The sequence below is a fragment of the Symphodus melops genome (assembly GCF_947650265.1).
Source record: "Symphodus melops genome assembly, contig: scaffold_203, whole genome shotgun sequence".
Classification (NCBI taxonomy): Eukaryota; Metazoa; Chordata; class Actinopteri; order Labriformes; family Labridae; genus Symphodus; species Symphodus melops.
In genome coordinates this window covers 4135-20000 of record NW_027636631.1, presented here as the reverse complement: position 1 = coordinate 20000, position 15866 = coordinate 4135, and the positions used below count along the sequence as shown (strand labels likewise).

The 15866-nt window shown below is 49.2% G+C and overlaps 1 protein-coding gene across 1 annotated transcript in view; it reads left to right on the top strand.

Moving 5' to 3' along the window:
• LOC306819275 (talin-1-like) overlaps positions 1-15619 on the top strand; it is a gene marked incomplete at its 3' end in the record, with an annotated part of 22446 nt that extends 6827 nt beyond the window's left edge. Inside the window, 28 exon segments of the mRNA XM_079373045.1 lie at positions 33-146; positions 2123-2257; positions 2382-2510; positions 3204-3306; positions 3389-3597; positions 3718-3837; positions 3925-4122; positions 4480-4619; positions 5177-5270; positions 5562-5651; positions 5726-5848; positions 5916-6059; positions 6135-6296; positions 6498-6638; positions 6716-6895; positions 7124-7258; positions 7923-8024; positions 8160-8330; positions 8557-8805; positions 9185-9304; positions 9390-9536; positions 9659-9825; positions 11427-11610; positions 11727-11852; positions 12089-12205; positions 12462-12647; positions 12805-12912; positions 15482-15619. Of these exon segments, the coding sequence (XP_079229171.1) occupies positions 33-146; positions 2123-2257; positions 2382-2510; positions 3204-3306; positions 3389-3597; positions 3718-3837; positions 3925-4122; positions 4480-4619; positions 5177-5270; positions 5562-5651; positions 5726-5848; positions 5916-6059; positions 6135-6296; positions 6498-6638; positions 6716-6895; positions 7124-7258; positions 7923-8024; positions 8160-8330; positions 8557-8805; positions 9185-9304; positions 9390-9536; positions 9659-9825; positions 11427-11610; positions 11727-11852; positions 12089-12205; positions 12462-12647; positions 12805-12912; positions 15482-15619 (4032 nt within the window).
• Positions 15620-15866: the final 247 nt, after the last annotated feature.

Here is a 15866-nt window from a genome sequence, read left to right as displayed (position 1 = left end):
TCAGATATCATGTCATTTCTTTGTTTCACCAGGTGGTGGCAGAGCAGATCCCACAGCTGGTTCAGGGCGTCAGAGGCAGTCAGTCTCAGCCCGACAGTCCGAGCGCTCAGCTCGCTCTCATCAGCGCCTCGCAGAACTTCCTGCAGGTAAATGCACTCTGCATCTTTCCTTTACTTTAAAGGAGCAGTCTGTAGCTCCGCCCCCTAGTGTTTAAACTGAGTACTGCAGTCTAAACTCTAATCATCACAGAGAGCTGCCTCCTCTCACACAGCTCAGCATGTAGAGACACTGTAGCTTCAGTGTTTAGCCAGCTGATTGATCACACAGGAAGAGAGCAGCTCTCTGATTGGCTGATTGATCACACAGGAAGAGAGCAGCTCTCTGATTGGCTGATTGATCACACAGGAATAGAGCAGCTCTCTGATTGGCTGATTGATCACACAGGAAGAGAGCAGCTCTCTGATTGGCTGATTGATCACACAGGAAGAGAGCAGCTCTCTGATTGGCTGATTGATCACAGAGGAAGAGAGCAGCTCTCTGATTGGCTGATTGATCACACAGGAAGAGAGCAGCTCTCTGATTGGCTGATTGATCACACAGGAAGAGAGCAGCTCTCTGATTGGCTGATTGATCACACAGGAAGAGAGCAGCTCTCTGATTGGCTGATTGATCACACAGGAATAGAGCAGCTCTCTGATTGGCTGATTGATCACACAGGAAGAGAGCAGCTCTCTGATTGGCTGATTGATCACACAGGAATAGAGCAGCTCTCTGATTGGCTGATTGATCACACAGGAATAGAGCAGCTCTCTGATTGGCTGATTGATCACACAGGAAGAGAGCAGCTCTCTGATTGGCTGATTGATCACAGAGGAAGAGAGCAGCTCTCTGATTGGCTGATTGATCACACAGGAAGAGAGCAGCTCTCTGATTGGCTGATTGATCACACAGGAAGAGAGCAGCTCTCTGATTGGTCCTTTAGAAGTACAAGTGAGCAGATTAATTTATATTACGTTGAAATGATTTACTCTGCAGAGAAGACATGTTGAATGTTTAATGTCAATAATGAGCACAGAGACTTCACGCTGTTATAAACTATCAGCCTCCGCTGTAGCGCCCCCTGCAGGACAAACATTTTAACAGCCTGTGTGTATCCATGCAGCTCTCTCAGGTTGTGCAGAGGATTTGTTTTGAAGAGCTGCAGTATCTCAGCGTGGAGGTCACAGAAAGGCCATCAGGTCTGCTTTTAAGCTCCTCCCACTCAAATGGTTGGAGTCATATTTAACTGGTAGACGTCGCGATGTGTCTGTAAACAACCAACGTTCATCAGCTCTCAATCCACACACTGGGATCCCACAGGGATCCTATAAGTGCATCCCAAGACCAGACGCGTGTCCTGCAGCCATGGATCAGAAAACCCTTCTTCAATAAATCTGTAGGAAATGTTCGGAGTAGAACAATTCTTGGTCCAAACATGAGGATGGTTCTGCAACGTAAGCGTCATTCTTGATTCTTAGTTTGAAAGCACACATCAAGAGCGTGTCCTCCAGGATCAGGTTTAACCTGTCCACTTTTAAATCTATCAGAACGAACGTTTAATGCTGGAGACAAACGAACAGCTCATCATTAAAACCAAGAGCAAGAAAAGCTTCAGAGCTGAAGCTCAACAGGTCACATGATCAATACAGAAACATCCGCCTGCTCCCTCTCTTCTGGACTGATTCAGAACATCAGCTGTCAGGTGGCTCCAGGTCGTCTTTGTTGCACGTGTCGTTCTTTAGGGTTAGTTACCGTAGAGCTGCCTCTTTTATTTTGAAAGGTCATTGGGGTTAGTTACGGTAGAGCTGCCTCTTTTATTTTGAAAGGTCATTGGGGTTAGTTACCGTAGAGCTGCCTCTTTTATTTTGAAAGGTCATTGGGGTTAGTTACCGTAGAGCTGCCTCTTTTATTTTGAAAGGTCATTGGGGTTAGTTACGGTAGAGCTGCCTCTTTTATTTTGAAAGGTCATTGGGGTTAGTTACCGTAGAGCTGCCTCTTTTATTTTGAAAGGTCATTGTCCCCAGATGGACGGCGTCCTGCTCTGATGTTTATCACGCTGCATAATGCTCTCTGTGTTCGTCAGCCTGGAGCGAAGATGGTGACCGCCTCGAAGGCCACCGTCCCCACCATCAGTGACCAGGCTTCAGCCATGCAGCTCAGTCAGTGTGCCAAGAACCTGGCCGGCACGCTGGCTGAGCTCCGCACCGCCGCACAGAAGGTACAGCAGCCAATCACAGCGTGACCTCCTGTCATAGTAAAGACGAGCGCTACCAAGAGGTGATCTCATCATCACTGTGTGTGTGTGTGTGTGTGTGTGTGTGTGTGTGTGTGTGTGTGTTCAGGCTCAGGAGGCGTGCGGCCCGTTGGAGATCGATAACGCTCTAACGACAGTCAGAGATCTGGAGAGAAACCTTCAGGAAGCCAAAGTTTCAGCTGAGGAGGGAAAACTGAAACCACTTCCTGGAGAGACGGTGAGACACACACACACACACACACACACACAGACACACACACAGACACACAGACACACACACACACACACACACACACACACACACACACACACACACAGACACACACACAGACACACAGACACACACACACACACAGACACACACACACACAGACACACACACACACAGACACACACACACACACACACAGACACACACACAGACACAGACACACACACACACACAGACACACACACACACACACACACACACACACAGACACACACACACACACACAGACACACACACACACACACACACACACAGACACACACACACACACACACACACACAGACAGACACACAGACACACACACACACACACAGACACACACACACACACAGACACACACACACACACACACACACACACACACAGACACACACACACACACACACACACACACACACAGACACACACACACACACACACACACAGACACACACACACACAGACACACAGACACACACACACACACACACACACACACACAGACACACACACACACACACAGACACACACAGACACACAGACACACACACACACAGACACACACACACACACACACACAGACACACACACACACAGACACACACACACACACACACACACACACACACACACTGAATAACCGTGTCTCTGTGTGTCAGCTGGAGAAATGCTCTCAGGATCTGGGCAGCAGCACTAAAGCTGTGAGCTCGTCTGTCGCTAAGCTGCTGAGTGAGGTCACGCAGGGCAACGAGAACTACACAGGTACGCTCACCTGGATCATAACATGTGACCTGTCTCGTCTCACCTGAGCGTGATCTAGCCCTCATGTGTCTCTCTGACTCAGGTATGGCAGCTCGAGACGTGGCTCAGGCTCTGAAGTCGTTGGCATCAGCAGCTAGAGGGGTCGCCGCTAACACGGACAACTCTCCTGCTCGATCCGCCATGTTGGACTGCGCCAAAGATGTCATGGACAAGTCAGCCAATCTGATCGAAGAGACGAAGAAAGCCGTCGCCAAACCAGGAGACGCAGAGAGTCAGCAGAGACTCGCTCAGGTCAGACACTGGGTGACAGACGAGTCATTATGACATCAGAGGAACAAACAACATTAGCATCAGCTAACAGGTGTGTGTGTGTGTGTGTGTGTGTGTGTGTGTGTGTGTGTGTGTGTGTAGGTGGCTAAAGCGGTGTCTCAGGCTCTCAACAGGTGTGTAAACTGCTTGCCCGGTCAGAGAGACGTGGATAACGCCATCAGGACGGTGGGCGAGGCCAGCAAGACTCTGCTGTCTGATTCTGTGAGTGACCGGTCAGTGATCTGCTGCCCCCCAGTGGGGACTCTTCTAACTGCAGTGTGTTCATGGAATGTCATTTCCTGTTTGTAGTTCCCGTCCAGTGGAAGGAGCTTCCAGGAGGTCCAGGCTCAGCTAAACGAGGTAGCAGCCGGTCTGAACCAATCAGCTAACGAGGTGGTCCAGGCCTCCAGAGGGACCACGCAGGACCTCGCCCGTGCGACCAGCAAGTTCGGCAACGACTTCAGCAACTTCCTGGAGGCTGGAAAAGACATGGCAGGAACATCTCAGGTGAGGAAGAGAGTTTAGACAGGTGTGATGATCTCAGGTGAGGAGGAGAGTTCAGACAGGTGTGATGATCTCAGGTGAGGAGGAGAGTTCAGACAGGTGTGATGATCTCAGGTGAGGAGGAGAGTTCAGACAGGTGTGATGATCTCAGGTGAGGAGGAGAGTTCAGACAGGTGTGATGATCTCAGGTGAGGAGGAGAGTTTAGACAGGTGTGATGATCTCAGGTGAAGAGGAGAGTTTAGACAGGTGTGATGATCTCAGGTGAAGAGGAGAGTTTAGACAGGTGTGATGATCTCAGGTGAAGAGGAGAGTTTAGACAGGTGTGATGAAGATTGTTGTCTGACCCCCCTTCTCTGCAGTCTAAGGAGGACCAGACTCAGGTGGTCTCTAACCTGAAGACCATCTCCATGTCGTCCAGTAAACTCCTGCTGGCTGCTAAAGCTCTGTCCACTGACCCCTCCTCCCCCAACCTCAAGAACCAGCTCGCTGCTGCAGCCAGGTAGGAGCAACACCTGTCTGTGTGTTTACCTGTCTGTCTGTTTACCTGTCTGTCTGTGTGTTTACCTGTCTGTGTGTTTACCTGTCTGTGTGTGTGTTTACCTGTCTGTGTGTTTACCTGTCTGTCTGTGTGTTTACCTGTCTGTGTGTTTACCTGTCTGTCTGTTTACCTGTCTGTGTGTGTGTTTACCTGTCTGTGTGTGTGTTTACCTGTCTGTCTGTCTGTTTACCTGTCTGTGTGTTTACCTGTCTGTGTGTTTACCTGTCTGTCTGTCTGTTTACCTGTCTGTGTGTGTGTTTACCTGTCTGTCTGTTTACCTGTCTGTGTGTGTGTTTACCTGTCTGTCTGTGTGTTTACCTGTCTGTGTGTTTACCTGTCTGTCTGTGTGTTTACCTGTCTGTGTGTTTACCTGTCTGTCTGTCTGTTTACCTGTCTGTCTGTCTGTTTACCTGTCTGTGTGTGTGTTTACCTGTCTGTCTGTGTGTTTACCTGTCTGTGTGTTTACCTGTCTGTCTGTGTGTTTACCTGTCTGTGTGTTTACCTGTCTGTCTCTTCAGGGCGGTTACAGACAGCATCAACCAGCTGATCACAATGTGCACTCAGCAGGCTCCAGGTCAGAAGGAGTGTGACAACGCTCTAAGAGAGCTCGAGGTACACACACACACACACACACACACACACACACACACACACACACACACACACACACACACACACACACACACACACACACACACACACACACACACACACACACACACACACACACACACTCACAAGGTTACAAATAAACAGATTTTTAAATTCTTATAAGAAACAGTAGAACATAGAGACTTATGTTACCTGTGCAGGTGAGCTTTTTTTGTAACCGTGTGTGTGTGTCTGTGTGTGTGTCTGTGTGTGTGTCTGTGTGTGTGTGTGTGTGTGTGTGTGTGTGTTTAGTCAGTGCGAGGGATGCTGGAGAACCCGACCGAGGCGGTGAATGAGTTGTCGTACTTTGACTGCATCGACAGTGTGATGGAGAACTCAAAGGTAAAAACACACACACACATTCTTTAAAGTTAGACCCGCCCCCTTTATCAATATTTCCTGTTACCTGTGCTCAGGTGTTGGGTGAGTCCATGGCTGGTATCTCCCATCATGCCAAGAACTCGAACCTGCCGGAGTTTGGAGATTCTGTGAGCGGAGGCTCGAAGGCTCTGTGTGGTCTGACTGAAGCTGCTGCTCAGGTAAGTACACACTGATGTTCATCCGCACACACAGGTGTGTTTGTGTAACCATGATCTCTGTTTGCAGGCGGCCTACCTGGTGGGCGTGTCCGACCCGAACAGCTCGGCCGGTCAGAAGGGCCTGGTTGACCCGGCTCAGTTTGCCCGGGCAAATCAGTCCATCCAGATGGCGTGTCAGAACCTGGTGGACCCGGCCTGCACACAGTCCCAGGTACCTCCTCAGACACACCTGAGACAGCCCACCTGAGCTCCGTGTGACATCTACTGATGATGTGTTTGTGTTCAGGTGCTGTCTGCTGCCACCATCGTAGCCAAACACACTTCAGCTCTGTGTAACGCATGTCGCCTCGCCTCCTCCAAAACGCCAAACCCTGTTGCTAAGAGACAGTTCGTCCAATCAGCCAAAGAGGTCGCCAACACCACAGCCAACCTGGTCAAGTCCATCAAGGTGAGTCAGACAGGTGCTTTAAACTCTGTCAGTGAGCAGATTCAGTCTTTGTGATTCTCAGGTAAAGGTCAATGTGTGTGTGTGTGTGTGTGTGTGTGTGTGTGTGTGTGTGTGTGTGTGTGTGTGTGTGTGTGTGTGTGTGTGTGTGTGTGTGTGTGTGTGTGTGTGTGTGTGTGTGTGTGTGTGTGTGTGTGTGTGTAGGCTCTGGACGGGGCCTTTAACCAGGAGAACAGGGAGAAGTGTCGAGCAGCGACCGGTCCTCTGATAGAAGCCGTCGATAATCTGACCGCCTTCGCCTCGAACCCGGAGTTCTCCAGTATCCCAGCTCAGATCAGCCCTGAAGTGAGACTCACCTGGAGACTTACACCTGTACATGTGATACGTGCTCTGTCCATCTTCATCCTCTTCCTCTTCCTCAGGGTCATGCTGCCATGGAGCCCATTGTAATGGCTGCCAGGACAATGCTGGAGAGCTCAACCGGTCTGATCCAGACCGCCCGCTCGCTCGCCGTCAACCCCAAAGACCCGCCCAAATGGTCCGTTCTGGCTGGACACTCCCGGACGGTCTCTGACTCCATCAAGAAGCTCATCACACATGAGGTACGCTCAACTAAAAATATACTGAATAATATTTTAACATTCTGAACAGTTTCATTAACATTAATTAATCTGTGTCACGTTTTCACATAATCTTTATTGTGTGTGTGTGTGTGTGTGTGTGTGTGTGTGTGTGTGTGTGTGTGTGTGTGTGTGTGTGTGTGTGTGTGTGTGTGTGTGTGTGTGTGTGTGTGTGTGTGTGTGTGTGTGTGTGTGTGTGTGTGTGTGTACAGAGAGAAAGCTCCAGGTCAGAGAGAGTGTGATGATGCTATAGAGGTTTTGAACGGCTGCATCAGAGAGGTCGACCAGGCTTCACTGGCTGCTATTAGCCAACAGCTAACACCCCGAGAGGACATCTCTATGGAGGTACACAAACAGTAAACACACAGTTTATACACTTTATACACGCACATGATACACACACACACACAGTATACACACAGGGTGTACACACACACAGTATACACACATGGTGTACACACACACAGGGTGTACACACACACAGTATACACACAGGGTGTACACACACACAGTATACACACAGGGTGTACACACACACAGTATACACACATGGTGTACACACAGGGTGTACACACACACAGGGTGTACACACACAGTATACACACAGGGTGTACACACACACAGTATACACACATGGTGTACACACAGGGTGTACACACACACAGTATACACACATGGTGTACACACACACAGTATACACACAGGGTGTACACACACACAGTATACACACAGGGTGTACACACACACAGTATACACACATGGTGTACACACAGGGTGTACACACACACAGTATACACACAGGGTGTACACACACACAGTATACACACAGGGTGTACACATACACAGTATACACACAGGGTGTACACACACACAGTATACACACAGGGTGTACACACACAGTATACACACAGGGTGTACACACACACAGTATACACACAGGGTGTACACACACACAGGGTGTACACACACAGTATTTGATGAATGGGTATTGCGTGTGTTTCGATTTCAGACGCTCCACGAGCAGATGGCGGCCTCCGTCCATGAGATCAGTAACTTGATTGATCCTGTTGCTGTGGCTGCTGGATCAGAGGCCTCCCAGTTGGGACACAAGGTACACACACACTGGTTAAAACTGGTATGAACTGGTTTTACACTGGTCTAAACTAGTGTAAACTGGTTTTAAACTGGTTCAAACTGGCACTTCTCTGTCAGTCTGTCTGATATGTATACCTATCCACCTATCCAGGTGTCTCAGATGGCGAGTTACTTTGAGCCTCTTATCATGGCGGCCATCGGCACAGCATCAAAGATCCTGAGCAGCCAGCAGCAGATGGCAGTCTTAGACCAGACAAAGACCCTGACAGAGTCGGCTCTGCAGATGCTCTACACGGCCAAGGAGGCGGGAGGTAACCCTAAGGTAAAAAAAAGACTGGACGCTGGTGTTTTCACCCCCTATGAGTCATGGTGACAAGCGTTAGCTTACATAAGGAAGAGCTGTAGATGAGGTCCATCCAGTGCAGTACATCTGTGTGTCCTCAGTCAGCTAACACGATGGAGGTTCTGCAGTAACAGTAGATAGATTCTTTGTATTTAATTTCTATGTTTTGTTGTGTGTTGACTTGTGTTGTGTGTCACTTGTGCAGGCAGCGCACATGCAGGAGGCTCTTGAGGAATCCGTGCAGATGATGAAGGAGGCGGTGGACGATCTCGGGGCGACGCTGGCTGAAGCAGCGAGCGCAGCAGGAGCGGTGGGAGGCATGGTGGACTCTATCAACGATGCCATCAATAAGATGGAGGACTCACCTGCTCCAGAACCTGAGGGCACCTTCGTAGATTATCAGACCACGATGGTGAAGACGGCCAAGGCCATCGCTGTCACCGTGCAGGAGATGGTGAGACCCAATATGTTTCAAAGTCCTATGACTGCCATCTGATGGAACAGGAGGAATCATTACTGCACATATGACTGTCAATCAGAACACAGACATTTGACTGTTAGCTAGTTAGCTAGCTCATACATGCAGCTCATCTGTCTCCTCCTTGAACGAACAGATGTTTGTTGTGAAGTGAACAAAGCGTTTTTGTCCACGTAGTGAACCTTTGACATGCATCAGCAGCAGCAGCCATGTCGGTCTTTTATAACGATAAGTCATTAGAGTGAAACTCGACTCGTGATGGATAAACAACAATCAAAAGAAGTATCTATAATCAAATATGAACCTGCTTAGATCGGACGGATACACTCAGGTGTTCACCTCTTTCTCTCCTCAGGTGACCAAGTCCAACACCAACCCTGACGACCTTGGAGGACTCGCCAACCAGCTGACCAACGAGTTTGGAAATCTGGCCGACGAGGCCAAATATGCAGCCATAACAGCCGAGAATGACGAGGTAAGCAAAATTAATTCTGACTTAGCAGACTCAACACGTCTCCATGACAACACCTATCAATACTTACCTGTGTGTGTGTTTCCAGATCGGCTCCCACATCAAGAAGCAGGTGGGCGAGCTGGGATTCAGCTGCACTGGGCTCGTCACCAAAGCTGGAGCTCTGCAGTGCAGCCCCAACGACTCGTTCACCAAGAAGGAGCTGATCGAGAGCGCTCGCAAAGTCTCCGAGAAGGTCACAGCACACACACACGCCCACACCTGTCCACAGAGACGTGACATGCTCCATTACTACACCTCTTCTCACCTGATCCTTTTATAGCACCTCCCCTTATCTGATGTGCTCCTTCCCTCCAGGTGTCTCATGTGCTGGCGTCCCTGCAGGCTGGTAACCGTGGCACTCAGGCCTGCATCACTGCCGCCAGCGCTGTGTCAGGAATAATTGCAGACCTCGACACCACCATCATGTTCGCCACAGCCGGGACTCTGAACCGAGAGAACGCAGAGACGTTCGCCGACCACAGGTACTAATACTCACTGACCACAGGTACTGATACTCACTGACTACAGGTACTGATACTCACTGACCACAGGTACTGATACTCACTGACCACAGGTACTGATACTCACTGACCACAGGTACTGATACTCACTGACTACAGGTACTGATACTCACTGACCACAGGTACTGATACTCACTGACCACAGGTACTGATACTCACTGACCACAGGTACTGATACTTACTGACCACAGGTACTGATACTCACTGACCACAGGTACTGATACTCACTGACCAGAGGTACTAATACTCACTGACCAGAGGTACTGATACTCACTGACCAGAGGTACTGATACTCACTGACCAGAGGTACTGATACTCACTGACCACAGGTACTGATACTCACTGACCACAGGTACTGATACTCACTGACCAGAGGTACTGATACTCACTGACCACAGGTACTGATACTCACTGACTACAGGTACTAATACTCACTGACTACAGGTACTGATACTCACTGACCACAGGTACTAATACTCACTGACCACAGGTACTGATACTCACTGACCACAGGTACTGATACTCACTGACTACAGGTACTGATACTCACTGACCACAGGTACTGATACTCACTGACCACAGGTACTAATACTCACTGACCACAGGTACTGATACTCACTGACCACAGGTACTGATACTCACTGACCACAGGTACTAATACTCACTGACCACAGGGACTGATACTCACTGACTACAGGTACTAATACTCACTGACCACAGGTACTGATACTCACTGACCAGAGGTACTAATACTCACTGACTACAGGTACTGATACTCACTGACCAGAGGTACTGATACTCACTGACTACAGGTACTAATACTCACTGACTACAGGTACTGATACTTACTGACCACAGGTACTGATACTCACTGACTACAGGTACTGATACTCACTGACCACAGGTACTGATACTCACTGACTACAGGTACTGATACTCACTGACCACAGGTACTAATACTCACTGACCACAGGTACTGATACTCACTGACCACAGGTACTAATACTCACTGACCACAGGTACTGATACTCACTGACTACAGGTACTGATACTCACTGACCAGAGGTACTGATACTCACTGACCAGAGGTACTAATACTCACTGACCACAGGTACTAATACTCACTGACCACAGGTACTGATACTCACTGACCACAGGTACTGATACTCACTGACTACAGGTACTGATACTCACTGACCACAGGTACTGATACTCACTGACCACAGGTACTAATACTCACTGACCACAGGTACTAATACTCACTGACCACAGGTACTAATACTCACTGACCACAGGTACTGATACTCACTGACCACAGGTACTGATACTCACTGACTACAGGTACTGATACTCACTGACCACAGGTACTGATACTCACTGACCACAGGTACTAATACTCACTGACCACAGGTACTAATACTCACTGACCACAGGTACTAATACTCACTGACTACAGGTACTAATACTCACTGACTACAGGTACTCTGGGACTCAGGGACTCTGTGTAGAGTTCTTATGACTCCGCTGTATTTGGTGTCTTAAATATCCTGTCATCTGTTTAGGGAGCTCATTTTGAAGACGGCCAAAGCTCTGGTGGAAGACACCAAGTTACTGGTTTCTGGAGCCGGAGCGAGTCAGGAGAAACTGGCCCAGGCCGCCCAGTCGTCAGTCTGCACCATCACCAAACTGGCTGATGTAGTCAAACTGGGAGCTGCCAGTCTGGGATCAGAGGACCCAGAGACACAGGTAAACTCAAGACTGATGGTGTACATACTGTGAAGTGTGAATGCTCTACTTACTGGTTCTGGTAGTTTTCCACCTTGACCTGGGTCCAGTCTGTAACCTTGTGTGTGTCTCCTCAGGTGGTTCTGATCAATGCAGTGAAGGATGTGGCCAAAGCTCTGGGGAACCTGATCAGCTCCACCAAGGCTGCTGCAGGGAAACCTCACGATGACCCGAGCATGCTGCAGCTCAAGAGCTCGGCCAAGGTTAGACACACACACACACACACACACATGCACACACACACACATAAATACACACACAACCATTTACACGCACATATCTGATTACACACACACGGATTGAGGCACCTTTGTTTTGCTACATTTCTTCCTCCACATGACACACACTGGTGAGGATCTGCTCACAGGACAGGTGTTATTGGCAGTTTCCTGGTGATTCTTTGTGACTCCTCCCCCTGTCCTGTGACCTTGTTCCTCAGGTGATGGTGACCAACGTCACGTCTCTCCTGAAGACGGTGAAGGCCGTTGAAGACGAAGCCACGAAGGGAACGCGAGCTCTGGAGGCCACGATCGAGCACATCAAGCAGGAGCTGACAGTACGACACTTTATATTCATTTATTCATTTATATATTTATATATATTATATTTCCCTCGGGATCAATAAAGTATCTATCTATCTATTCATTTATATATTTATATATATTATATTTCCCTCTGGATCAATAAAGTATCTATCTATCTATTCATTTATATATTTATATACATTATATTTCCCTCGGGATCAATAAAGTATCTATCTATCTATTCATGTGTCCTCAAATATCCATCCACTCACCTGTCTGTGTGCTCAGGTGTTCAGCAGCTCAGAACCTCCTCCAAAAACCACCACACCTGAGGAGTTCATCCGCATGACCAAAGGCATCACCATGGCAACAGCCAAAGCAGTGGCTGCTGGGAACTCATGTCGCCAGGAGGACATCATCGCCACAGCCAACCTGAGTCGCAGAGCCATCGCTGACATGCTGCACTCCTGCAAGGTGAGAAGTCACGTCACGTATTACCTGGACAGGTGAGACGTCGCTTTAAACATAAACCTGAACATGTTTCTGACTCACCTGTGTGTGTGTGTGCGTGTGTGTGCGTGTGTGCGTGTGTGTGCGTGTGTGTGTCTGTGTGTGTGTGTGTGTGTCTCAGGAGGCAGCGTATCATCCAGAGGTCAGTAAGGACGTTCAGATGAGAGCTCTGCGTTATGGAAACGAGTGTGCGACAGGATATTTGGGTCTGCTGGAGCACGTGCTAGTGGTAAGACTTCTTTACCTGCACTCACACACACACACACGCACGCACGCACACACACACACGCACGCACGCACACACACACGCACACACACACACGTACACCTGCTGCTGTCAGCTGATCACAAAGAAACACAATGTTTATTATATTTCGTCCTTCCTGACCGCCATGATATATCGCGCATGCGCAGGTCGAGTAGCTAAACCAACAAAGTCATGCGTGACCCCTGATGACCCCTGATGACCCTGACAGGTCTACATCTTCCACTGTCATCAGAGGGTCTGCCCCTCGCATGTGTTGAGCTTGTTGCTTGTAGCCGTGTGACCGCTGAGGTCGGTCGTCACCTCAACTGTGACATCACAGTTTTCTTTAGTTCCTGACGCTCGTGTGTTTTCACACCATCCAGCGTAGTTAAGTTTATTTGTGTACGGTTAGCGTGGTGTGTCTGCCTGAGATAACGCGCTACGTGTGGGTTAGCTGGAGCTAGCTTATTATTTACCGACAGCACCTGTCTGGTGGCAGCTTTCTTCTAAGAGTGAAGGCGCCGTTTGCACGCTTACTCCCCATTAATTGTGCCAGGGCACAGTGTGTGCGCTCCCTCTCCCGTCACGGGTGCGTCCTGTTAGTGGTCTGGAGACGGTGTGTTTGCTCGAAGCCGGATTTGTGCGTGACGTGTTTCGATTCCTACCTGTTAGTGTTTCTTACCCCAGCAGTGCTCCCTCTAGTGTCCGCTCACTGTACTGCAGTGTTTCTGCTTTCCCGCTCCCAGCTCCTTTTCTTTTTCTGGTCAGTGTCGGCCATGTTGTTACCCACTGCTGTACTGCCTGTATGGCGGCCATGCGGCCTGAGGACGGTCACCATGTCTGTCCCTCCTGCCGGGGGCTCCAGCATTTAAAGGAGGGGGGGGGGGGGTGGACCCTTCATGCCTGAGGTGGAGCCAGTAAGGATCACTCAGGGGTCACCTTGTGGCCGATGGCCACATTTTTTCTGTCAAGGTCCAACCTGATCAGCCAACACTGCTGGCTCGACTCCAGCCCCCCCCAGGGGAAGACAGGGCAGCGCTGCTCCGCCCTGTACGGGCCTTTGTCACAGGTACCGCCGGTATGCGTGGCTCCGCCCAGCTATTTGTCTGTTACGGCGGTCCCAAGAGAGGTTGTGCTCTCTCGAAGCAGTGACTGTCCCACTGGATCCGGGCGTATCAGGCGGTCGTGCTGTGCCGTCTGGAGGGGTGTGTCCACGTGGTGGGCGGCGCCCCTGGAAGACATTTGTGCCTCCTGGACATCACGAGCACCTTCACGAGGTTCTACAGAGTTAACATCGTGACGCCACAGATTGATGACCCACAAACATTTCATTGTACTTAAAGGGTTAAGGCTGGCCTTTAACCTATCAGCTAGTTATTGATTATACATTTACAAACAATCTGTAATCCTGATTCATCACATTTGATGTTTGAGATTCCACGATTTCACATTTCAAAATAAAACTTTTTAGGCCTTTATTTTGAAGGATTGTCCTGTCATTAACTTCAGACCTTAGTTAATGGTGAGGCCTGGTTTGCACTCTTCTTCTCTTTGTTTTTGCTGAGTCATGAGTTCCTGTTTTCACACTGATGGTTAACACTCACTCAGTGTCATGTTTCAGAGCAGGTCGTCTGCTGAGTCATGACTTCCTGTCTCTCCTCCTCTTCTATGTCTCTGCTCCTTTAAACTTGATGCTCACTGATGTCGGTGAAAGCCGGTGAGTTGGTCACATGACTTACCTGCACAGGTGTGAGGCTGCAGTGACGTTGTATATCACATTGTCGCTGCTGCAGGTTAACAGATTTTTGAGTATGAAGAGCATGTTTAACCTGTGTGTGTGTGTGTGTGTGTGTGTGTGTGCACAGTTTGCTAAGACACAAACCCCCCCCCCACACACACACACACACACACACACACACACACACACACACACACACACACACACACACACACACACACACACACACACACACACACACACACACACTCTGGTGTCTGGTGCCCTCTGGTGGCTAACACACTCACAGTGTTCAGATCTGGCCATCACAGAACAACCAGGTGATGCATGCAGGTGTGATGCAGCCACAGCTTGTTGTTAGCATTTTGGTGTGTGTGTGTGTGTGTGTGTGTGTGTGTGTGTGTGTGTGTGTGTGTGTGTGTGTGTGTGTGTGTGTTTGCCTTTCCATTCCTGTGTAATGACATCTCTCTCTCTCTCTGTTGAGCCTTTAATGCTCTGCACCTGTCACACAGTCCAACCTGAATACACTAAGAGTCTACCTAGGACACACTGAGGACACACACACACACACACACACACACACACACACACACACACACCTATGATTAACCTTTCAAGTAAAATCAGAGAGTCACCGTTTTATCACAAATTGTGCGACAAATAAAGTTTTTTGAATTAAATTGAACATGTGATGTGAGTCACTGACCTTTAATGTTAGCTGCTGTTAGCATTAGCTTAGCATATGTGAACCATCAGTGACATAGAGTGTGATGATTAGTAAAGGTTGACTCTGTCCCCCCCCCCCCCCTCCAGATCATCCATAAGCCGTCTCACGACTTGAAGCAGCAGCTGGCCAATTACTCCAAACGAGTGGCGGGCTCCGTGACAGAGCTGATCCAGGCCGCCGAGGCCATGAAAGGTAATGTGACCTTTCACCTGTACGACACCTGAATGTGTGTGTCTGTGTGTGTGTGTGTGTGTGTGTGTGTGTGTGTGTGTGTGTGTGTGTGTGTGTGTGTGTGTGTGTGTGTGTGTGTGTGTGTGTGTGTGTGTGTGTGTGTGTGTGTGTGTGTGTGTGTGTGTGTGTGTGTGTGTGTGTGTGTGTCCTCTTTATATCACTTTTACCTCCCGTTTCCACCGAGCGGTTCAGTTCGGTTTGGCACACATTTTGCGGAGGAGGGTTAGGGTTCAGACAGGG